The sequence below is a fragment of the Mustela nivalis genome (assembly GCF_964662115.1).
Source record: "Mustela nivalis genome assembly, chromosome: 16".
Taxonomy (NCBI): Eukaryota; Metazoa; Chordata; class Mammalia; order Carnivora; family Mustelidae; genus Mustela; species Mustela nivalis.
Window position 1 is genome coordinate 28,888,510 of NC_139035.1, and position 23,851 is coordinate 28,912,360.

At 53.4% G+C, this 23,851-nt stretch overlaps 1 protein-coding gene across 1 annotated transcript in view; it reads left to right on the forward strand.

Moving 5' to 3' along the window:
• Positions 1-1,406: 1,406 nt before the first annotated feature.
• PARP1 (poly(ADP-ribose) polymerase 1) overlaps positions 1,407-23,851 on the forward strand; it is a 36,203-nt gene continuing 13,758 nt past the window's right edge. The window contains exons 1-12 of the mRNA XM_082704417.1: positions 1,407-1,754; positions 6,050-6,215; positions 13,711-13,826; positions 14,412-14,626; positions 16,115-16,214; positions 18,314-18,430; positions 19,019-19,195; positions 20,069-20,213; positions 21,492-21,632; positions 22,915-23,157; positions 23,317-23,385; positions 23,607-23,739. Of these exons, the coding sequence (XP_082560543.1) occupies positions 1,635-1,754; positions 6,050-6,215; positions 13,711-13,826; positions 14,412-14,626; positions 16,115-16,214; positions 18,314-18,430; positions 19,019-19,195; positions 20,069-20,213; positions 21,492-21,632; positions 22,915-23,157; positions 23,317-23,385; positions 23,607-23,739 (1,742 nt within the window). The 5' untranslated portion in view covers positions 1,407-1,634. The remainder of the gene's footprint in view (positions 1,755-6,049; positions 6,216-13,710; positions 13,827-14,411; positions 14,627-16,114; positions 16,215-18,313; positions 18,431-19,018; positions 19,196-20,068; positions 20,214-21,491; positions 21,633-22,914; positions 23,158-23,316; positions 23,386-23,606; positions 23,740-23,851) is intronic.

The following is a 23,851-nucleotide window of genomic DNA, read 5'->3' on the forward strand; positions in this document are numbered from 1 at the left end:
TCTGTTCACCTTCAACATCGCTAACACACCTAACTTAAGATTCTTATCTGTGTCTCACAACCTATTTGCCTACTCAGGATCCCCCGTCTTGTTACTAGCTTTCTTCTTTCTGCTGAGTTTCATCAATCCTGTCAATTTTTTTTAAAAGATTTTATTTATTTACTTGACAGACAGAGACAAGTAGGCAGAGAGGCAGGCAGAGAGAGAGAGAGAGGAGGAAGCAGGCTCCCCGCAGAGCAGAGAGCCTGATGTGGGGCTCCATCCCAGGACCCCAGCATCATGACCAGAGCTGAAAGCAGAGGCTTAACCCACTGAGCCAGGTGCCCCGATCCTGTTAATTTTTGGCTGCTCTAGCAGAACTCAATACTCAGATACAGCACACTTCACTGGACCGTTTTATTTTCGTATTTTTTTAAGTAGGCTGCATGCCCAAGGTGGGGCTTGAACTCATGCGCCTGACATAGTCACACCGTCTACTGACTCAGCCTGCCGGGTGCCCCGTGCACTCTAAGATTTTATTTATTTATTTATTTATTTGAGAAAGAGAGAGAGAGCATGAGAGGGGAGAAGGTCAGAGGGAGCAGCAGACTCGTCGCACAGCTCGGAGCCCGATGCGGTACTCAATCCCAGGACTCTGGGGATCATGACCTGAGCAGAAGGCAGTGGCTTAACCAACTGAGCCACCCACGCGCCCTCAATTTATTTTTTTAAAGACTGGTTTATTCATCTTAGAGAGCGAGCAGGGGAAGGGGCAAAGGGAGAGAGAATCTCAAGCCTACTGCACCCTGAGCACAGCCCTGGGGGGAAATACAGAGCCGGACACTGAACAGAGCTGGCAGGCGCCTCCTCCCCTGCCACGTTTTAAATGACAAAACTAAAACGCACAGGATTAACACAGAAACCAGTTCAATATTGACATAGGCGTTTAGCAGGTCTTCTAACCCCGCCATTTCAAGTGCTGAGGGGCCTAATCGTCAGGTGGAGCGCAAACACCTGCGACGACGCCTGCCAGCAGAGCCCCAGGTGCGGCGATGTCCCTAGACTGCGCGCGGGTCCGAGGTCTGCACCGGCCCCGGGACACGGCGGGCGCAGAGCCTCAGACCCTGACTCCCAGGTCTGCACCGCGCGGCGATCAGGGAACCGCCCGCCCGGTCTCCCAACGGGGGCGGGGCGGAATTCTCCGCGCGAGCGCAGAGGGTCAGGGCGCAGAGGAGGCGGAGCTCGCTCCACGCCCCGCCACCGCCCACCCGGCTAGCGCAGCCTCAGGCACCCAGGGAACACCGCCCCCGCAGCCGGCAGAGGGCGCGCGAGCGGCGGGCGTGCCCCGAGGACGCGTGCGCGGGGGGCGTGCCCCGAGGACGTGTGTGAGCGCGGCGGGCGTGCCCCGAGGACGCGAGCGCCGGGGGCGTGCCCCAGGACGCGTGCGCGGGGGGCGTGCCCGCGGCCCGGCGTCAGCAGTCGGTAGGGGAGCGGCGGGGTAGCGAGGCGTGTTCCGCGGCGGCGGCGGCGGCGGAGGCAGCAGCAGCAGCAGCAGCTTGGGGCCTTCGGGCGCCTGCGGGGAGCGAGGGGCGGGCGGCAGGCGGCGGCGCGTGTCCAGGGCGGGACGCCCGGAGCGGCGGCGGCGCGAGGGAACGATGGCGGAGTCCTCGGACAAGCTCTACCGGGTGGAATACGCCAAGAGCGGGCGCGCGTCCTGCAAGAAATGCAGCGAGAGCATCCCCAAGGACTCGCTGCGCATGGCCATCATGGTGCAGGTGCGCGCGGCCGCTTTGTGCGCGGCGGGGGGCGAGGGGGGAGGGGCGCCGGGGGAGGGGGAGGGGGAGGGAACGCCCCCGGGAGCCCGCGAAAGCCCGGGAAGTGCGGCTCGGGGCCCTGCTGCAGGGCTTCCTTCCCCGCTGCCTCTTGGGGGTGGGGGCAGAGGCGCGCGTGGGCTTCCGAAGCCGGCCTGGTTCTGACCTCCCTCGTGCTGGGAGATTTTTGTCCTACATTGATGATGGCGACGGGCGCCTGCGGGTTTTTTTTTTTTTTTTAACTATTTTCGTCTGTGGCTTCGACGTCCGCTTACTTTCAGTTTTTTCTTAATTATGCAGAACTGTACCAGCCGGTGTCATTTCTGTACAGTGCCTTCGCTTTTAGCCCAATTCGTGGTTTGAAATCCTATTTTCCCCAAACTTTCCCGACTCTCAGGCGCGTTCTCTTCGCGCGGCATTTACAGCTGTCGGGTCTGGATAAGAGAGGCTGGAGGGGGCTGCTCATTGGGGCTTCTGGACACACTGGGGACTTCCCGACGGGTGTCTGAGGCTTCCCAGATAGGGGTGCAGCCTGGGCGGTGTGTCTGAGGCCCTCCTCCCGCTGCCAGTGTGCTCCTGTCTGCCCGTTAAGTCTTGGTTCTCCCCTGCCCCGTCCTACTCTTCCCCAACATGAAGCTCGTGTTCAGGGAGTTCAGTGCCCTCGCTCAAGGTAACTTGGTTTTCTCTGAGGCAGCAGTGAGTGTTAGGAAAGTCCAGACAGTCCTCTCTGGGTTTTCAGTACTTACCAAGTGGAGCAGAGTGGGTCCTAGATGTGCTTGGAGACTGGGGCTCTCTGGTCCTGGTATCCTGAGGGCCTAACTCAGTACCTGCCAAGCAGTACCACCCTTCAGGGAACGCAGAGCATGTTAGGCACTGTTAGGTACTAGTGACACAAGGAGGGCCCCCTTCCGACCCCGGAGCCTGCTGACCCTATATGTTTATCAGGCACTGAGTTCCGGGGTAGGATCCATTTCGGTTCTCCGATCTTCAGTCTGAACGAGTGGGCTGCCTGATCTGAAGCTCCCTCTTGTCACACTGTTAACTCTCCTGGAATTTACATTTTTTATTTTATTTCATTTTTTAGAGGTTTTTTTATTATTATTTATTTGACAGAGAGAGAGAGAGATCACAAGTAGGCAGAGGGAGAGGGGAAGCAAGCTCACCTCCAAGCAGAAAGCCCAATACCTGGGGCGAAGGCAGAGGGTTAATCCTCTGAGCCACCGGGGCGCCCCTCGTTTTAAATAACAAAAAGGAGAACCTTTCTCAGTATAGGAGTGCTTGACCTAAAATCTGTGGGGTGGCATTCGGTGGGTTTAGAGTTTACATTTCTGTAGTCATTAGTCTCTAAATAAAATACTTACTTCAATTAGGTGTGTAAGCAACAGAGTAAAAGCAGAAAAGTAAGAGGTACCTGTGATTTTTGTAAGAAGTGGTAATTATAGGTATTTTCATGCTGCTTTGCACTTGGGGATTTCTTAAAGTCATCCATTATGCTCATCAGTATTTTAAGTTTACTGTAGTTGTTAGAATGGGTGCTAAGGTCTTACTTCGTGCTTTAAAACTCACTGTATCCCACCGAATTTTTAAATAATTTGGTAATTACTTCAGTCTAATTAGTTTATTTTGTGAGCTTGTGTATTCTACGATGTGTTTTTAAATTTGAGCAAGGCACATCTATGGGCTTCACTAGTCAGCCAGAGAGGACCGTGTCCTATCGGGAGGGACAGACAAAATCTTAGTGCAGCCTGTATGCCAAATACAGAGGAGGGCTAGTCTGGTGCTTCTGATGGTGAAAGAAATTATTATTAAAAGTAAGTGGTTTTCTGTAACTGTATTTGGGGGTGGAGTTTTAACTCATAATGTAAAGTCTGGTCTTGTAGGCAAAGCCTGAGGCCAGAAAAGAACGAAACCATTATTCTACTTGGACTTAAATACGTTCTTTTACATTTGTATGGGAGGATTGTTCTGAGTGTTAGATACCTGATCTTTGGGTGGTGTGCCCTGAGGAAGTCTCCTGGGGCTGCAGGGGCCTTGCAGCCTTTGGATGGGTGGGCCCTACGTTCTTCTGTCTTGGGAGGGCTTGAGGCAGACAGCAGGCTCACAGTGGGGTCTCATGCTATTAACTGGCATTCCTTGCTGTCTCTGAGTAGGTGGGCAGTGGGCTGGCTTGTTTTACACAGAAGGAAACAGTTCGCTGAGTGAGGACCCAGTTCCCTGGTAGGTGCTGGGTCTTTGTTAGGAGTACACAGAGATTCTGCTGTCTAAGTTGCCAAATAGAAGCATAGTCTTGTGATCTTGTTCCAGTTCCTTTCCTGCTACATGGTTGTCACTCCTAAGTTCTAGGGTAAAGCCTGGGTTTGTTCAGGGGTCCTTCCTCTCAAGCATGACCAGGAGCCCTTACAGACCCCAAGCTGGTATTATGAGTAGGCCTTTGGGCTGCACCTCTCTGTCACCCCACACTGCATTAATGGTTGGGACACAGCACCCAGACCAGGGTTCCCACCAGAGCCACAAGGTCCAGTGTGAGGCAGAGGCATTTGGGTTCCGTGCCTTCCTGTGCTTGTGTGTGACCCGACTGCTACAGGGGGGGGGGCACCAAGGCAGGAGGAGTCCAGGTGCAAGGCGCTGCAAATGTACAGCAAGATGGCGGACGCTTCTGCAGGTGTCGCCTGCCTCATTGGAAGTTTGACACAAGTCCATTTGGAAATGCCGTTTATTGGGAGTGAGCAGTCTTTTCCCCAGCAGGAATTCCCCTATCCTTCCCTTGTCTTTTCTTATCTCCGGACTTGGGGTGTCCATAGTCCAGCTACCTTCTGTGAGCAGGTGTTGCCCGAAGCTAGCAAGACGGAGGCAGCTTCCAGCCCGGTGCAGGGCACTAGCATTGAGGGAATCAGTGCCCATAGGGATTGTTCTCACCTGGGAGGGGCTTGGGAGGATCCTTCTGGGAAGCTGACTAGGGCTGTGGAGCTTTCTGGGCCGAGGGGACCACTGACATGTGGGAAACCAGGCTGCTTGATGCTGGGGAGTCCTCGTAGTGCCCTGGGGTGAACCTTCCTTCTGCATATATTACACTGAGAAAGAGGAGACTCACAGCCCGGGAAGAGGCTAGGTGGAAGAAGTCACTGTTTTTCCAGAATATTTCTTCTGTCCGACAGTTCCCATCCGAATATTCCTACGTGGTGGTTCATGTTTGATGCTGTTTTAATACTTTTCATTCCATTTGCATGGCATTTAGCTTTATTTCCTGTAAAAGCAGATTTTTGGAGCCGCCTCTGCTTTGGTCAGAACCATGTGTGTGTTTTTAAGGAGCTCATTCTGCTAAGCAGCACAGAGAGCGGACAGAACCTTGCTGTCGGATGCGAGTCGGATGGAGTCACTTGCTGCAGACACCTGTGAAATGGGGGTGCCCTACCTGGAGGCAGTTGAGAGGTCCCGTGATGGTTTGCAAAGGATGCCGGGGACTGAGTAAATGTGGTGCTTGTCCCACTCTGCCCGGTCACCATCACCATTTGTTCTTGAGGCCAGAGGGTGCTCGGGCCCCAGGAGCCCAGAGCTGGCAGTGTCCCCAGGAGAAGAGCCTGCAGTTGTTGCGTCAGGAACAACCCGAGTGGAATGCATCATAGGAGAAAGGAAGCATGCTGTGATGGGCAGCACCTTCCCCTGTGACAGGGCTTCCTGGGATGCCCACTGACCCTCCAGCTCCAGACCGTGGAGGCTGCTGTCCACAGATCCCCAGGTCGTTTGCTCTCAGAGAAGTTTCTTCCACTCATGTTGGCACGGCTGCGCCATTCTGACACAGTTTCCTGACATGGTTTCTCTGCTTTGCTCGTTATCTGGGACTTGTTCCTCGTTATTCTGATGCCAGAGGCACTAAGCCCTTTCTGGGCCACCTAGGCCCAACGGGGGCATTCATTGGCCTCCCACGCAGGTGCAGCAGGATGGGGTCACGGAATGGGGATCTTGTGTGCGTTCCATGGTCCTGGGAGGGAAGTCGTGTCACTGAGGCATGTGGCCCGTGGGGCAGAGCTCCTTTGAAGAGCAACACTGTTCCCCAGCCGCATCTGAAGAGCCGCTGTCGGGGCAGAGCTTAAGAAATCTGGGTGGCGATGCCATTTCTCGTTGGCTCACGGCTTTTCTCAAGTGACATGAGGCACATGGGCACTGCTGTCCTGGATTTTCAGCGAAGAAGGGCCTCACAATCACAGTGGCTGAGAGCTGGGCTTGAGGCTGCTCGCTCACCTCCCTCTCTTCTCTTCCAGTCGCCCATGTTTGATGGAAAAGTCCCACACTGGTACCACTTCTCCTGCTTTTGGAAGGTCGGGCACTCCATCCGACACCCCGACGTAGAGGTGGACGGCTTCTCTGAGCTCAGGTGGGACGACCAGCAGAAAGTCAAGAAGACCGCAGAGGCTGGAGGTGTGACAGGTGTGTAGAGATGAGGGAGGTGGCTGTTGTCACCCCCCAACCCCCCCACTGGGCAGCTTCCGCAGGGGGCCTTTTCTGGAAGAGCATTCGGCTGCCCCCCCTCATGTTTTCCAGCTGCACACGTGGATAACCGAGCTGCCTCATTGACTTGCCTGTGGCACGGTATTTTGTTAAGATGCTGCTGATGGAGCCTTTGTTTTTTTATTGTTCTTTTTTTTTTAAGTAACCTCTGCACCCAGCGTGGGGCTGAACCCACAACCCAAGATCAGGAGTTGCTGCTCCTCCCACTGAGCCGGCCAGGCACCCCAGTGGTGAAGCTTTTGAATCTTTTGCACTTTTGTTTTTAATTGACTTTCTTTTAGAGCTCTTGTAGGTTCACAGCAGAATGAAGCAGAAAGTGCAGAATGTTCCCATCTGCATCGTGCTCATGCAGGCAGGGCCTCTCCCTGTCTCACTCTAGAGTGATCCGGGGGTTACATGGAGCCCTCATCGTTGCCCCAAATGCGCAGCTGCAGGGTTCTCTCACGGCAGGGTACGTGTTACAGGTTCGGGTGGTGTGCAGTTTGGACAGAGCGGGTTTCAACTGTGCAAGCTCCTTCTTTGTGTGTCTTCCTCAGTAAGTCCCATAGGGGGCCGTGAACGTTTCTGTTCGCATAATGGTTTGCTCTCCGTCGTCTGCTTATCGGGGGAACGATACTACATGGAACACATGTGACAGAGAGGGTATGTTAGTTGTGGGTTGTCAGTGGGGCTTGCGGGGTACGGCCGGCTGTTATTGATAAGTTTCAAGGGAATCAGAAGTTACACACGGATTCTCAGTGCACAAGGGGATCCGCACCCCAGCCCCTGCCTTGTTTGAGTGTCACCTGTGCTCGGGGTCAGTCATATGCAGCCTCTTCCCTTAGAAACCAACAGGCGTTGCAGGTTCCTCCGTGTCTCTTCATGGCTCGATGGCTCAGTTCTCTGTGGTACCGAATGATACTCCATTGTCTGGATGGACCGTGGTCTCTCGCGCACCTGTGGAAGGACATCTAGGTTGCTTCCCAGTTTGGGAAATTATAAATAAACCTGCCTTAAACATTCACATGTAGGGTTTTTTTGTTTTAAAGATTTTATTTATTTATTTGACAGAAGTAGAGAGCATTTAAGCAGGGGGAATGACTGAGGGAGAGAGAAGCCGGCTCCCCGCCCAGCAGGGAGCCTGATGCAGGTCTTGATGGAAGGACCCTGGGATCATGATCTGAGCCAAAGGCAGATGTGTAATTGACTGAGCCACCTAAGTGCCCTACGTGTAGGTTTTTGTGTGGACATAGGTTTTCAGCTCATTTGGGTAGATGTTTCATTTTCTGAAGACCAGCAAACTGCCTCCCTAAGTTGCTGCCCCAGTTTGCATTCCTCACCGCCCCCCCTGCCCTCACCAGCGTTTGGTGGTGTCCGTGATCGTCGGGGTTTTGGCCGTTGTGATAGGTGCAGGAGGTGTCTTGGTTTGATTTGCAATCCCCTGATGTCGTATGATGTGGAGCATCTTTTCATGTGCTTCTTGGCATCTGCATCTCTCCTTTGGGGAGGAATCTGGATGTTTTGCCGTTTGTCATTCATATTCTTAGTGCGAGTTTCAGAGTTGCTCATCTATTTTGGATAGCAGTCCTTTATCAACTCTGTCTTTTGTAAGTGTCTTCTCCGTGTCTATGGCACGTCTTCTCTCTCATTCTCTCGACAGTGTCTGGCACAGAGCAGGAAAGTCCAGCTGACCAGTTCTGTCTTTCCTGGACCGTCTTCAGTGTTGTATCTAAAAGTCATCACCATACCTAAGTCAGCTGTTTTTCTCCTGCGTCACATTCTGGGAGCTTTACAGTGTGGCATTTTTCTTTTAAGTTACATTTTGTAAAGGAGATAAAGTCTTGGTCTGGATTCATTTTGTGTGCAGATGTCCACTTCACCACTGGTTGGAAATTCTGTGTTTCCTCCGCTGTATTGTGTTTGCTCATTGGTCAGGCGTCAGTGACCTTGTGGGGGGGCGGGTGTCGCCGCAGTGTCTGTTCTGGTCTGTTTATCAGTTTGTCTTTCCTGGTACCTGACTGTCTTGATGGTAAGTAACTCTTGAAGTCGGATGGTCTTGGTCCTCTGACTTGTCAGTTTGTTGATACCCACAAACCTAACTTGCTTGAGATGCCTGTACATTTTAAATAGTTTTTCATCATTTGTTGAAAATGAGAACCCTGAGGCTGGGTTCTTGTTGGTCTACCTTAGAAGCGGACCCCGCTGAACCTGTGTTCGTGCCTCTGGGTGCCTCTGGGCTGTTGCGGGAACGGCCGCAGTCCTTCCCGGCAGAGCTCTTGGTCCCTGGGCGGCACCATTCTTTGTGTCCTCCACCCCGCACCCCTCAGGTTTGTGTCCCGCTACTGCTGGTCTGTGGGAACTGAGAGGTCAGTGACGCCGCTCACACTCGTGAATAAAAACAGCAAGTTTGCTGAGAAACGGTTCAGAGAGCCAGCGGGTCTGTTTTCACTGAGGGCAGAGGGGACACGGTTTTGTTCTGTGGTAGTTTTCCCCTTTTGTGTTCTGGTTAGTGGTTAGTCCGTTTAGGAATGTGTCCCATCTACTTACAATTGATGTGTATTAAAGTAGATAATTTTATAATATGGAACATGGTAAGTTTGCTGTAACTGTTTCTCTTGCAAAACATCTTAAGTCCTAAAGTTAACATAATGATACCTTGTAGTTGTCTAAGGATTTTTATATCCAAAGAGACTGATTTAATGGACAAAGACACCCAGGAAGTTTACGTCTTACCAGATCCTATAGTTCCAAGATGATGATCATCGGCCTTGTGGGATGTCTCCCTAGGAATTTTTTTAAAATAGTTGATTCATGTGTGTGCTGTGTTTATTCTTTCCTGCAGAAATGGGGTTCTAAGTGTCACTTTGTTTTTTTGTTTTTGTTTTTTTTTCTAAGTGTCACTTTGTTAAATGCTCTGTCACTGTGTGTGTGGAAAAACACGCATAACGGGAACGCCACCCTCGGTGCCGTGTTCCCGCATGCGCTCTGTCAGCCTGAGCCTCTCTAGAATGTTCTCACCTTCCCCCCTGAAACTCGTTGCCCGGTTCACAGTGGCTCCTCCCCTACGCTGATTTCTGTCTGGATGGGGCTCCTGGGTGCTTCCTGTGCCAGGAGTTGTGCTGGGTTTGTCTTCCTGGGCCTGGCTTGTCTCGCTCAGGGTTGTCTGTGCCATGGACTACAGTTTGGGTAGGCCACAGTTTATCGGTCCCCCACCTTGGGGTACCTGTGGGTCATTTCTGCCCTGGGGCAGTTCCAGACTGTGCTGCCGTGGACGATGGTGTGCGGGGACCTGGTCCAGACCCCGCTCCCTACCCTCCCTGGGAGTCGCCAGGGCTCGTAGTCAACCTGTGATGCACAGTGTTCTGCAGGGGCTGCGCCACTGTGCACCCCGCCAGCGACATTCAGGTTTCAGGGTCCATTCAGGTTTCAGGGTCCTTCCAGGTCCCCCATGTCCTCACTGGCGCTCTTTTATCTGAGGATGTGTGTGTTTTCCCTTTTTTATAATACCCATCCTGAGGTGTTCTTTCATGTGATTTTGATTCACATTTTCCTAGTGATGTTGACCTCTGTGTTAGATTTTACAGTAGAATATTTACTATTTTGTAAGATCTGTTGATTTTAGAGAGAGTACGTAAGTGGGGGAGGGGCAGAAGGAGAGGAGAGAGACTCTCAAGCAGGCTTCCCCCCACCCTGGGCTCAAAGCCCAGCCTGGAGCTCAGTCTCAAGACCCTGAGATAGTGACCTGAGCTGAAACCAAGAGTTGGTCACTGAGCCACCCAGGTGTCCCTAACACTTACTCTTTTCATGTTAAGTCTTGTGAGTTTTTTAAAAACATGTAGTATTTGTGGGACACTTGAGTGGCTCAGTGGGTTAAGCCTCTGCCTTTGGCTGAGGTCATAATCTCAGGGTCCTGGGATCGAGTTCCGCATCAGGCTCTCTGCTCAGCGGGGAGCCTGCTCCCCACCCCCACCCCCGTGCCTTCCTCCCCCACCTCTCTGCCTGCTTCTGTCTGCTTGTGATCTCTGCTTGTCAAATAAATAAATCTTTTTTTTAATGTAGTATTTATTGTTTATGGAAGTTTGCTCTATTTTGTGCTTCATTCACGACCCTTGACATGACTGTCCTCTCACCCTTGTGCAATAGCCCATGTCCCCTGGAGATGCACTGATGGGCCCCAAGGCCAGGCCAAGGCCAGTGAGCCAGGCTTCAGCTCCAGACAGCCGGTCTTTTGAGGCCGCACCGTCATCCGTTTTTGCTACATTGCAGATAGAGGTGCTTCAAACTTCTGTCCAGACTGGGTAGCTGTCCAGCTATTTCTTTAATTCCGAGAGATAGCTGCTAGAAGACATGAACCATCCTGAGGCCTTCTGTGTTTGTGTCTGATTGCCCTCCAGAAACCTTGGGGCCCTTAGATGGGCACCCCCCCAGGGACAGGTCCCCACATCAGGTATTTCCATTCCTCTTCACCGGGCTCCTGGTGGGGTGGAATGCTTTGTCACGCTCGGTAGTCAGTTTTACTAATTTGGTATTTGGAGGTGTCCTTTCCTCATCCTTTAGGGTATTTTGTGTTTTTTTTGTAATGAAACAAAATATGAATTGTCTTCTGTTTTACAAATATATTTGCCAGTTTTGACTTTTTAAAATACATAGTTTTGTGGGGGGTTTTGTTTTTTTAAGTAAACTCTACTCCTGTCATGGGGCTCGAACTCAACGACCCTTAGATCAAGAGTTGTGTGTGCCCACCAACCAGCTAGCCTGCCCTTTGACGTGTTTGTTTGAAGCACGTTTGTGTGTTTTGCTGTACTGAAGCTTCATCTTGAACTGAATGTTCTGTGATCAGTGTCTGTCTGCTCATTTGCAGCTTCTGGTTCTGCTCTTATTTCTCAGTTCTTCATCTGGGATTTTTAAATGATTTACATGCACTTCTGTGAGTTTGACAGATGTGGGCAGTCGTGTAACCCGTATCCCGTCAAGTTACGGAACATTCCCGTCCCCCCCCCCCCCCCAAGTTCCTTGCACCCTCTCTTCGTTACCCTCCCCACCTGGGTGACCATGACTCTGGATTAACTTTGCTTCTCCCATAACTTCTTTCCACTCAGCACAAGGCCTGTGAGGCACAGGCTGCCTGGCTTGTCACCATGTGGGATTGCTGAGGGATGATTGTTGCAGTAGATCACCGTTAAGCCGACCTTCTGTTCCCAGCCTCGTGCTGATGCAAATAAATACAGCAACTGTTCACGTCTGTGTACGCATCTCTGCGTGACACGCAGTCATGTTTCTCCAGGACAATCACCTAAGAATGGAGCGGTAGAGTGTCCGTGGATGTCCGTTCAGCTGTTTCAGGAAACTGTCAGACTGTCCTTGGGTTGTACCAGTTCCCATCCTCGTCAGCACCTGGCACAGGCACCCTTCGGTATTTGCTCCTGGTAGGAGGGTAGTGAGAACTCAGCGTGATTTTGGTTGGTATTGGTCTCTTGAGTTGTAGGAGTTCTTGGAATATTCTAGGTGCGAGGGCTCCTAGGTGGCTCAGTGGGTTAATCCTCTGCCTTCAGCTCAGGTCATGATCTCAGGGTCCTGGGATGAGTCCCACATCAGGCTCTCTGCTCAGCGGGGAGCCTGCTTCCCCCCACCCACCCACCTGCCTCTCTGCCTGTTTATGATCTCTCTCTGTCAAATAAACAAAGTCTTCAAAAAAAAAATATTCTAGGTGCGAGTCCCTTATTAGAGATAGGTAATGTGAATACCTTTTATCATTCTGGGTATTGTCATTGTTTAATTACTGACATTTTATGAAGAGTAGTGGTTGATTTTTTTTTTTTCTCCTTTTTTAATAAGGGCTGTCCACCTTCTGAGAAATCTTCCCTGTTTACTGTGACATACCCTCCTTTATTTTCTTCTGGAAGTTTGGTGGTCCTGGCGTTCATATTTGGTTTCCAGTTGAACGTTTTTATTAAGTGGAAGAAGGGGGTGGTTTTTTATTTCTTCCTGGTGGGTACCATGTTGTTTCCGTTATCATTTTTGCGAAGACTTTAAGACACGTGACTGCATAGCTGGGTGTGTCTCTGGACTCTGATCCCCCTTGGCTGCTGTCTCTGCCAGCATCTCACTGTCCCTAATTCCTACAACTTTGTGGGACATCATGAAATCACATAGTGTGGAGGGAGTAAGTGGTTACCTCCCCATCAGAGTTCCAAAGTAAACAGATGGTGCCATCACTCACTCAGCTTTGTTCTCTTTCAATATTGTGTTGACCTTTCTAGGTCTTATGTTATTCCCTACAAATTTTGTGGTAAACTTACGGATTTCTTGCCCAAACCGGCTCCCTAGGATTTTGATTAGCATCACCTGGAATCGGGGGGTGGGATGTCAAATGGGATTGGCTTATTGATATGCTACCTGGTTGGATCAGTCAGTCCATAGACCTGAAGTATCTCTCCACTTAACTTGGGCCTTTGTTAACTTCACACCGGCCTGAAGCTTTCCTGGGAGGGTTTGTGTGTCTTGGTAAATCTGTTTCTAAGTGTTCTATGTGTTTAAAACGCTACTTAAATAGGAGTATGGTTTAATTTCCTTTTATAATGTCTATTGTTCATATATAGGAACATTTTCTATGTTGACCTTGCCTCATCCAGCTTTGCTCAATTCACTTACAGGTAGAAGTAGTTTTTTTTTTATTTATTCCTGCTGGTGCAGTCCTGTCCCTACAGGTAGAGGTGCTTTACCTGTTCTTTTCCAAACTTACACCTTCTGTCTCCTTTTCTTGCCCTAGTGGCACTTGCTAGAGCCTTCAAGACAGTGTTGAGTAGATGTGGTGGGGGAAGAAGGCCTTGTATTGTTCCTGATCTTAAGACAGAAACTTTCAGTCTAGGACTCACTTCTCTGTAAGAAAAGACTCCTTTGTTCTGGGTGCTTAGCTATTGGTCCCCAAGGTTCTCTGCCAAATGACCCCAGCTTTCCCCCCACAGCTTTCCCATTGAGAAATGCCACCTCCCTGCGTGATTGCTATTTGCACTCCTGTTTCTGTGTGAAGATACCCCTTAAAAAAAAAAAAAAACTTTAATTTCGGCATGTAACTTTGATGCCTAGAAGGATCTTGGAAATCAGAAGGTGGAGTTCAAATGTTGTGGAGGACGCAGCTTTCATGATTAGCAGGAAGCAAGCACTTTGTCCAAAGTGGGGGGGGGGGCAGTAATGGAAGGAGCCAGAAGGTGAGACTGGCACCCTTGGGCGCCATACTGTTCAAGATCCTATCCAAGGAAGGGTCATCTTTTCTTGCCAGAAGAGCAGCTGTATTAGCCACAGTTGTTAGAAACAGACGCCAGAGAGCTGGGCCAGTCGCAATTGCCCAAGCACGAGGTGTCCCAGGGCTTGGGGGGTTCGGGCTCTCTGTGGCCACTCTGAAGCTGAGCATGCGCCGCTATGCTCCATCCTTCAGGCAAGGGCCAGGATGGAGGCGGAGGCAAGACGGACAAGACGCTGGCTGACTTTGCGGCTGAGTACGCCAAGTCCAACAGAAGCACGTGCAAGGGCTGCATGGAGAAGATTGAGAAGGTGAGCCCAGGGGAGGGGTTTGATCACTGGAGCCACCTGGCTGTCTGGCAGCCGCCTTGTCAAGTGTCCAGAGAAGAGAAGATGCAGGGCTGTGGAGGTTAGCCCAGTGCTGCCGGTTCAGCTTCAGTGAATGTCTTCCAGGGTCGGAGCTCCTGAGAATGTCAGGCCTGGGGTCCCCAACCTGGTCCCCAAGGCTGCACAGAATTGTAGTTTGGGGGCCACGGCGGTGGGGGAACAAGCCCACTGGGGTGGGGGCTTGCAGGATGGCATCCTAGCTAGTGGTCGAGGCCAGCTCTGCTTGCATCAGCTCCGGCCTGGCAGGATGTTCTCAGGGAAGAGGTTGCGCGTCCTCACGTGCCTGGGTGGGTGGGTGGAGTTGACCTCATTTAAAATGGGGGCACTGAGGCTTTGGCTGGCACACAGTCCTTGGCAGCAGAAAGCAGTCCGAGGCTGCCAGCAGCCCTTCTAGGCCCTTGGTGTGGACCTGAGGCCCCTTGGCTGGTACCAGCTAACCTTTGTTTCCCCAAGTCCCTGATGTCGCCGTCACTCTTCTTTTCTTGGTACCACATGTGGTTCTTCCTGCAGGGCCAGATCCGCCTATCTAAGAAGATGCTGGACCCAGAGAAGCCCCAGCTGGGCATGATCGACCGCTGGTACCACCCAGACTGCTTTGTGAGAAATAGGGAGGAGCTGGGCTTCCGGGCTGAGTACAGCGCTAGCCAGCTCAAGGGCTTCAGCCTCCTGGCAGCAGAGGATAAGGAAACCCTGAAGAAGCAGCTCCCAGGAGTCAAGAGTGAAGGGTAGTTGAGGGGGGTCATGGGGGTAGGGCCCCGGGTAGACCCTGCAGATTCCAGGCTATTCTGGCATCTCTCTTTGCTGACCTGCAGAGAGCTAGGGGTGCACAGTGAAGGATGGTTATGGCTGCGCTCTGCCCCTCCTGGGTGCATGGTCCTGTAACTCCCATAGCTCCTGCCCATCTGTTCCCTCTTCCCCTTCTGATCCACAGACCGGCAGGACCAGCTAGCTGCCACTGCCAGCACCCCCGGCCCTGAGTATTCCCCGTGCCCGGGCCAAGCACTACGTTTCCTGGGACCTTTGCATGACTTGCTTTCCCGTCCCTGCGGCATCTTGCGTTGGTCTCTGCTGTTGCTAGGAGGATCGTGGCGGGAGGAGGGGAGCTGTGGATGAGGAGCCCCCTGGTATAGTGTCAGAATGGTATGGGGTTTCTGTGGCGCCAACATTGAGGACGGGAAGTCCAGTTGTAGCCAATCTGGAGTCGGCGGGTGCTTCTTTCCTGTCCCTTCTGCTGGTCTCTGGGCCCCGGTCTGGAGTCAGTTGGGGTCATGGGCACAGCAGGGGAAGGGCGGCAGGGCCATGCCCAGCTGTGGACTGTTGGGATTGGGGTGATTCTCACCTTCCCATCATCAAGCCGCTATCAGGTGCTACCTGGCTTCATCACACACAAGCTCGTGCACAGCGTATGCAGCTCTGGAGGAGACAGGAAAACTGGAAAATCGGGCATGGATTAAGGTCAGGCCAGCCTGTGATGTGTGTGCAGGGAGGCCTAAGCTCCCCTGTGTGCCATGGCAATAGCCAGCATCAATGGGGCAGTAACAGAGCGGCAAGCATCGTGCTGGGTGCTTAATGGGGTCAAGTTACTCTCTGGAAGGCACGTGGGTTCTCCGTTCATGCATGAGGGAAAGTGCAGGGGTTTGAAGCCAGGTCTGTGACAGCTGCAGCAGACCCTTAACCACCATGACTTCTGAGGATCCTTCCTACTGCCATGTGCATCCCACACCCTGGTCAGGTGAGGGCTGAGCCAGGTGTGCAGGGACCTGTTCCCGTGGCTGGGGGGGATGACAGTGTAGTCCAGCCTTGGATAACCGTACCAGGAGCAGCCCTGTGGTTTAGCTTGAAAGGCTCAACCCTGGCACGAGTGGTTCATCCTTCTACAATCCCTGCCCCTCGGCTATGGGCTTAACCTGTCACTGTCCCTGCCAGAACCTTCTAGATGCTTCATTTGTGTCAAGAGATACATGGGGAGATTTGATGTCAGGTGTAGGCTTTTTCCAAGGCCCTGGGGCCACCCCTCGGAAGCAAAGTAAACTGTGCTGTATGTGGGGCCTGTCACCAATACTGCCCGGGCAGACCCTGAGCTCCGGGGAGTAGAGCAAGATTTTGCATGCGGGGCCTGGCAGGCAGGAGTTACAGGGACAGGAAGTTCCTGCGTCCCCTGAGTTGCTGGTTCCAGGGTTCTGATGGTTCTTTTTCTCCCGTGTCTCTTGCAGAAAGAGGAAAGGCGACGAGGTAGACGGGATGGATGAAGTGGCCAAGAAGAAATCTAAAAAAGAAAAGGACAGGGATAGTAGGCTTGAGAAGGCCCTCAAGGTGAGCTCTGAGCTGTGTGTCTGCTCAATAGTTGCCTCAATTCTCTGTCGGCCTCCTGGGAGGAAAGTTCCAGGATGCATGTGCATCCCACTCAATGAGACCCCCAAGAATTCCGAAATTGGGAGCAGTGGTGAGATAGCACAGCTTTCCCTCTACCCCCAGAGGAGGCCTTGGTGCTTCAAGGAGAGCCACTTTTGGGCTCCAGGGGATGGACCAGCTGGTCTCCAGCCTCTTGGCAGCATGCCATCCTAGACCTGGAGGGCCTCTAGCACGCACCGCACACAGTGTTAAGTTCAGCGGGACTCGATTCTGGGACTCCAGGATCATGATCTGAGCCGAAGGCAGTTGCTTAACCAACTGAGCCACCCAGGCACCCCCATTCCATAGTTCTTTAGTGGAGTGCCAGACTTGCTGGGGACACACAGGGGCCTGGAAGAGACGGGGCTATTCCCTAGTTCTTTAGTGGAGAGCTCTTGTCTGCAGAAGCGATGGAAGGCATGTGGTAAAACTGGACAGAACCGTTGACCAAGTCAATAGTCACAGATACTCAGCACCGTGTTGATGATGTGGGCATGGAATCAGTAAAGTTGATGAGTCAGAAAATGCTGGATGTTTGGTGCTGACACACACATTGGTGCGCAGCATCTGCGGCTGTGGAGTCTGTAAGGGCACTGGGAAGCTGCGGAGAACCGGCATCAGTCTTGTCATGGGAACTTGCTCTCTGCCTGCGTGGTGCTTCCACGAGAGGATCCGGGTTTTGCCATGGCACAAAAATCAGAATCAGTTTCTGACCTGGTTGGAGCTGCTTGGTGAGAACCCTGAGTTTGGTGTGATTGTCCCTCAGCAGATCTGTTTGCAAATCTGGCTGTAGTAAGGCTGTGGCTGGTATTACTTTGCACTTCCTCACGGGTGTGGTGTTCTGTCAAGCATCATCCAGGATGAAAGGAACATAAAAAATGCAGATGTTCCCCACCCCACCCCTACCCCTACCACCGCCTGGGCCTCACCAGCCTGGCCTTAGCTGAGCAGGTGGTGGGATTCCACTGCTCCCATTGAAATTTGTACCATGGGACTCGGCCCATACTCCCCCACCCTATGACTGGCAGCACAACTCAGGTGGGTGCGGGGCAGGTACGCAAAGATAGGAACAAGTGCGCTGTGCTATCGCTTCACTAGTTGCATTAAAATCTTCCTCGCTCCAGGGTCCCAGCTAGCCCGTTGGGAGAGCACGCAGCTCTTGATCTCAGGTTCCTGAGTTTTAGCCCCATTTGGGGGGCAGAGATGACTGAAAAAGTATTTTTAAAAGGCCCCATTGGGGGAGCCTGGGTGGCTCAGTGGGTTAAAGCCTCTGCCTTCAGCTGAGGCCATGATCTCAGGGTCCTGGGATTGAGTACCACATCGGGCTTTCTGCTCAGCAGGGAGCCTGCTTCTCCCTCTCTCTCTGCCTACCTGTGATCTCTCTCTCTCTCTGTGTCAAATAAATAAATAAATATTTAAAAATCTTTTAAAAGGACCCCATTAAAATCCACTCTTCGTGTGGAGAGCGACTCCACAGGGTCAGTGGGGCTGGCATTTTTACATCTGGTTTGCAGGAGTGTAGTCTGCAGTGGGGGGTACCCTAGCAGGGAGGAGGCTGCTGCCGGCGTGGGCACGGTGTTGGCGAGGTGGGGATGCTCAGAGCTTCCAGGGGGAGGCACTGTGTGTATGGCTCCCGAGATGGAGAACTCCGTGTCCTGAGAAGCGCAGATGTGCTCCCATGCGGTGCTAAGTGGGATACGCAGTTGAGGCCAGGGGGGGTGCTTGGATATTGTCCCCACCCATGTTTGGGTTGGAGAATGGCCATGCCTGGTGTTGGGACCAATGGGCCCATGCGCCGGGGGGCCTGTCTGTGAGGGGTGGTCCCAGGGACAGCATGCTCCGGGTGGAACTGGGATGCCCCAGAGCATGGCTGAGCCACGTACCTGTGGCAGAGACCAGCTTGGAGGTGCAGCCCAGCTGACGCACAAGGACCCCCGTGGAGACTGAGCGAGACGGGGGAGCCCCTTCTGGTGGGGTCTCTGGACAGAGCTGGTCTGTCAGCCACCTGGCTCTGTCTGCAGGCCCAGAACGAGCTGATATGGAGCATCAAGGATGAGCTAAAGAAAGTGTGTTCGACAAACGACCTGAAGGAGCTGCTTATCTTCAACAAGCAGCAAGTGCCCTCTGGGGAGTCAGCGGTGAGCTGCCTTCACATTACGGGACATGTGGGAGACGCGAGAGGTGGCTGGGTCCCTGAGTGCTGGTGCTGTGCCTCCAGTGGGATGCCCACTAGTGGTGATTGGGAAGAGTGGAAAGGCCGTAGTTCTGTGGCATGGTGGCCACGTCCAGGACAGGAAAACCTCCCCATACATCAGCCCCGGGGTTAGGATTTGGGGGAGATTAGGGTGGGTTGTGTATTTGCCTGGTGTGTTCATGCCACACATGTTAAGGCTCAGACACTCAGGAACTGCCAGGTCTGGAGGGCGTGGAGCCGCCCTCATGAGAGGAGGACCACTAGCACCCCACGGTTTCCCCAGCTGGCGTGGCTCCTCACACAGGAGCAGGGGGTGCTCTGGATCCTCCTTCCTTCCACATCACTGAGGGACGGGGGCTGTGGTACTTCGTTTGGACAGAAGGTCTCTTGAGGTACAGCAGCCCGAGCTCTGCGGGTAGACCAGCAGCCCCAGGGAGTCCATATCAGGACGAGCCCTCTCCTCTCTCCTCGAGTGCTTGTCTGCCCATGCTAGGGAGTAGCCTTCCTGTAGCTTCTCCTCTCTGGGCTTCAGATCTTGGACCGCGTGGCAGATGGCATGGTGTTCGGTGCCCTCCTTCCCTGCGAGGAGTGCTCCGGCCAGCTGGTCTTCAAGAGCGATGCCTACTACTGTACAGGCGACGTCACCGCCTGGACCAAGTGCATGGTCAAGACCCAGACCCCCAGCCGGAAGGACTGGGTGACCCCTAAGGTAAGCAGGAGCAGGGTGGGTTCTGGGGTCTGAGCAGATAAGCACTGCCATCCCACTTTCTGGGCTTGTCCATGCTCCGAGTCCCCACAACTGCAGTGCCATGTAGGCGTGTGCAACCCAGGAGGGACCCTGGCCATACTGTCCGCTGAGTCTGAGTGTCGTTGGTTTGTCTTCAGGGAAAACCTTGTTCACGGCCCATGCATGCCAGTGTTGTTACATACTTGGAACCACTGCAAACACAGTTTGCAGTGCCATGTACTTGAATACTGATGCCTCACATCGGTTTAAGATGTATTTATTTTAGAGAGCAGGGGGAGGGGCAGAGGGAAAGGGAGATACCCAAGCAGACTCCCTGCTGAGTGTGGAGCCCCAGGCCGTGCTTGTCCCACGACCCCAAGATTGTGACCTGAACTCAGACCAAGAGCTGGACGCTTGACTGACTAAGCCCCCTTGACACGCCAGCCGTGCATGTCTCCCTTGATCGTGAGAAGTAGACGATCCAGATCCTCTTTCCTCCGGGGGGGGGGGGGGTTATTTCTAGGGAGAAGTGGTTTCTTTTTGTTTTGTTTTGTTTTTAAGATTTTATTTATTTATTTGACAGAGACAGCGATCACAAGTAGGGAGAGAAGCAGGCAGAGAGAGAGAGAGGGAAGCAGTCTCCCCGCTGAGCAGAGAGCCTGATGTGGGGCTCGATCAGAGAAGCAGGCAGAGAAGGGGTGGGTGGAGCAGGCTCCCCACTGAGCAGGGAGCCTGATGGGGGGCTTGATCCAGGATCCTGGGATCATAACCTTAGCCAAAGGCAGAGGCTTAACCCACTGAGCCACCCAGGCACCCCAAGAAGTGGTTTCTTAACTGAAAGTTCAATTTCTTCAGGAATTCCGAGAAATTTCTTACCTCAAAAAATTGAAGATCAAAAAGCAGGACCGAATATTTCCCCCTGAGACCAGTGCCCCAGTGGTGGCGGCCCCGCCCTCCACAGCTTCAGCGCCTGCTGGTGTGAACAGCTCCACTCCGCCAGGTACAGCTTGGGGCTGGCTGTGGGCAGGGGACCCTGACCAGAGTGGGGGAGGGTCTCCCTCTGTGTCAGTCCTGCTCCCCTTGGCAGGTGGAAGGCGCTTGAGAGGTGGCCTCTTAAGGGCCAGTGGGCCTGATCCGAAACGACATTTTGAGTGTCCTCTTGCCTGCATGATAGACCTTGCTTCCCTGCCTCCTGGCACCCCGACCCCATGTCTGTCATCCTGAGACTAATGTGAGGCTCAGGGCTCTGGCGCACATAGTCCTGCCATGTGCCAGGCCCACAGAGCAGGGCTGATTGGTGTGAGTGCGAACACACCAGCACACAGAGTGAGACCGGTTGGGGTTTTCCGTCTGCTGGAGATACTCGCTGCCTTTGTTCACTCCAAGACGTGGCGGAGTCTGAGGATGGCCACAGTTTGGTGGGTGGAGGACAAGAGTCAGCCTAAACATGGTGATCCGCCTCTTCCTGGGGAAGACTCTGTGTGTGTGTGTGTGTGTGTGTGTGTGTGTGTGTGTGTACACATGCACATGTGTTTGGTCATTCTGAGTTGACTGTGTGTATGTGTGTGTGTACACATGCTCATGTGTACGTGTGGTCTTCTGAATCCAGCTGCTGCTGGTTTGGGGTCAGCTCTAACTTGGCCTCACAGGGAGGGCTTGAGGGACGTCCCCCTCCAGGTTCTGGTCTAGGAGTGCGTGTAGGACTCTCGTTTAGGACTGCAGATAGACACAGCTCTGTCGTGGGCCTTCCTGGTCTAGGGGCCGTGTTGGCCTCAAGTGCCAGGTCCTGCCTTGTGCCTGGAATCTGTCATTTGCTCAGTGTCCTACCTACTGAAGCTTTGTCCTTGAGGAGATGGATTTGTTGGATGGGGTTAATAAATACCATATAAGAAATTGTAGCTTATTTTTAGATTGGAGTTGGGAAAAGAGTAAAAGTAATTGGGAGCTCACGTGATTCCCTCTCCTGTTCCCATCCCACTGGCAGCCCCATGGTCCCCACAGTGGCTTTCCTGCTCTACCTGTGGGGCAATGCCAGGAACCCCACTCACCAGGCTGGCCCATTTGTGGGGCAGCATCATCGTGGGGCTTCTCCCCTGGCCTGGTCCTCTGTATGCCAAGGGATGGGACAGGCTCTCCGCCTGCTGTGCTGTCCTGTCCTCTGCTTTCCCACTAGACCTGGGCCTCTATCTTCATAGAATTTTCCCTCAGGGATGCTGGTCAGAGGGGAGCTGAGGTGTCCCTGAGACCTTATGGCCTAATGACTGTTCTCTCGTCCCAGATAAGCCATTGTCCAACATGAAGATCCTGACTCTCGGGAAACTCTCACGGAACAAGGATGAGGTGAAGGCCATGATCGAGAAACTCGGTGGGAAATTGACGGGCACGGCCAACAAGGCCTCCTTGTGCATCAGTACCAAAAGTGAGTTGAATCTGTTGTGTAAAGCAGGGCCGCATCGTGCCTCCTGGGATGGCAGTGAGGTTGGCGGGGAGAGGGGACGCGCTGAGTGTGGTGTGACACCGGCAGGGCACTCCCAGATGGGTGTCTTTGGTCACAGCATTGTTTGGTCTTTTATGGGGGAAAGCCAGCACCTATATTTGCAAAGCTGCCATGTCTTGTGTGTGTGTCTTCTGTCCCCAGTGGAAGGCTGCTGACTGATATTCTCAGCCAGTCTGAACTCCTGCCCTCAGAGACACTGATGGTCTTGGCCCCTCCATAGCCCTGGGGTGGGGTGTGACAAGCTAAGGGGTTGCAGAGCCCAGACTCCTTCGTACATGAGGGTTGGTCCTTCGGGACCCAGAGAGGAACTTGCTTTGTCAAGGGATAGAAACCCATAGAGTGAGGCAGAGCAAAGAAACTGGAATATATGCCAAATGACTGCACAAGATAAAGTGTCCAGGGAAGAATCTTGCAGAATCGGAGGTAAGTAATTTACCAAGTCAGGAGCCAGAAGTCAGGGTCATGAGGTGTGCTCTGCATAGACTCAAGCCATCCCCGTGAAAGCCCGGCGCTGCTGTCAGATCTGGAGCAGACAGCAGCTCCTTCGGATAGCCAGAGCCTTTCTGAGGACAGGACAAGAGGCCTCGCGCTCCCTGATGGCACACTGTGTCACAACCTCTAGTGACCAGAACAAGACAGGCTGACATCAGAACACACATAGACCAGCGGAACAGCTTGGAGAGCCGGGAAGCAAGCCTCCATGTATGTGGTTAGTTCATCTGTTGCAGAGGAGCCGAGGTTCATGATGGGGAGAGCCAGGTCTCTGCCTGGCCCCACTGACAGATCCACACAGGTTGGATCGAACGCTTGGATGGGAGACCTGGAGCCAAAGAACTCAGAGGAGGAAACAGCGAGCCCCTAGACTTGGTTTTGGTGATTTCTGATGCTGACAGTAAGAGCAGAGCCAGACCAACAGGACCCCGTCAAACTGGAAAGCTTCTGCACACCAGCATCAGCAGCACGGAGAGGCCTCCTACCAAGTGGGGGAAAGCCACCTGCCAGTCATGCGCATGGGACGCAGCAGGGTCTGGCTGAGGGACACGGGCTCCCTTCCTGCTCCCGCTGTCGGACCGTCTCTCTTGGGGCGCTTCTGCCCGTATCATGTGGCCCCCCTGGCGCTGGGTGACAAGGAGGGGGCTCGGTCAGTGGGGCTGTGATTACGCTTCGCACTGACGCTCCGGCTGTTCTTCCCTGGTCTGAGCAGAGGAGGTGGACAAGATGAGCAGGAAGATGGAGGAGGTGCGCGAGGCCGGCATCCGCGTGGTGTCTGAGGACTTCCTACACGACGTGTCCAGTTCCACCAAGAGCCTTCCAGACTTGCTCTCGGCCCACCTCCTGGCACCCTGGGGCGCTGAGGTGAAGGCTGAGCCAGAAGAGCCTGCAGTTTCAAGAGCAAAGTCAGGGTCTGCGCTCTCTAAGAAGAGCAAGGGCCCCGTCAAGGAGGAAGGTGAGGCCCCAGGCTTCCCAGGATCCCGGGCCCGTGTGCTCCCAGGACACTCTGGTTGAGACTGCCTAGACCCGTTGGCATACCACCCCCTCACCCTGCCTCCCCACCCCGACTTTCTGGGGTTTTTTTACTCGTTTTCCTTTCTTGTTCTTTTCCAAGGCATCAACAAATCTGAGAAGAGAATGAAATTAACTCTTAAAGGTGGAGCCGCTGTGGATCCGGACTCTGGTGAGCACACAGGAGTGCGAGCGGGCAGGTGGTCCAGAGACGGGGGGCTTCCGGACCACACCTGCGCACCCCTGCCTCCTTGGGCTCCCCTGGGCCTTGTGGGGAGCCTCCCACAAGGAGTGTCCAGGCAGGTGTGAGTCCCCCACCTGCAGACCCCCTTCTCCCCGAGCTTATCGGCCGCCCTTTTAGAGAGAAAACCAGGCGCCATGCCTCTGCAACAGGTCTGGAACATTCTGCGCACGTCCTGGAGAAAGGAGGGAAGGTGTTCAGTGCCACCCTTGGCCTGGTGGACATCGTGAAGGGGACCAACTCTTACTACAAGCTGCAGCTCCTGGAGGATGACAGAGAAAGCCGGTGTGTCTGGGGATGGGGAAGAGTCCCTCGTGGTGGCCCTGTGAGGGAGTGGGCCTCTGAGGGGGTGTGGGGAGGTCTTTGGCCAGAGGGAAGATATAGGCACGCCACTCCG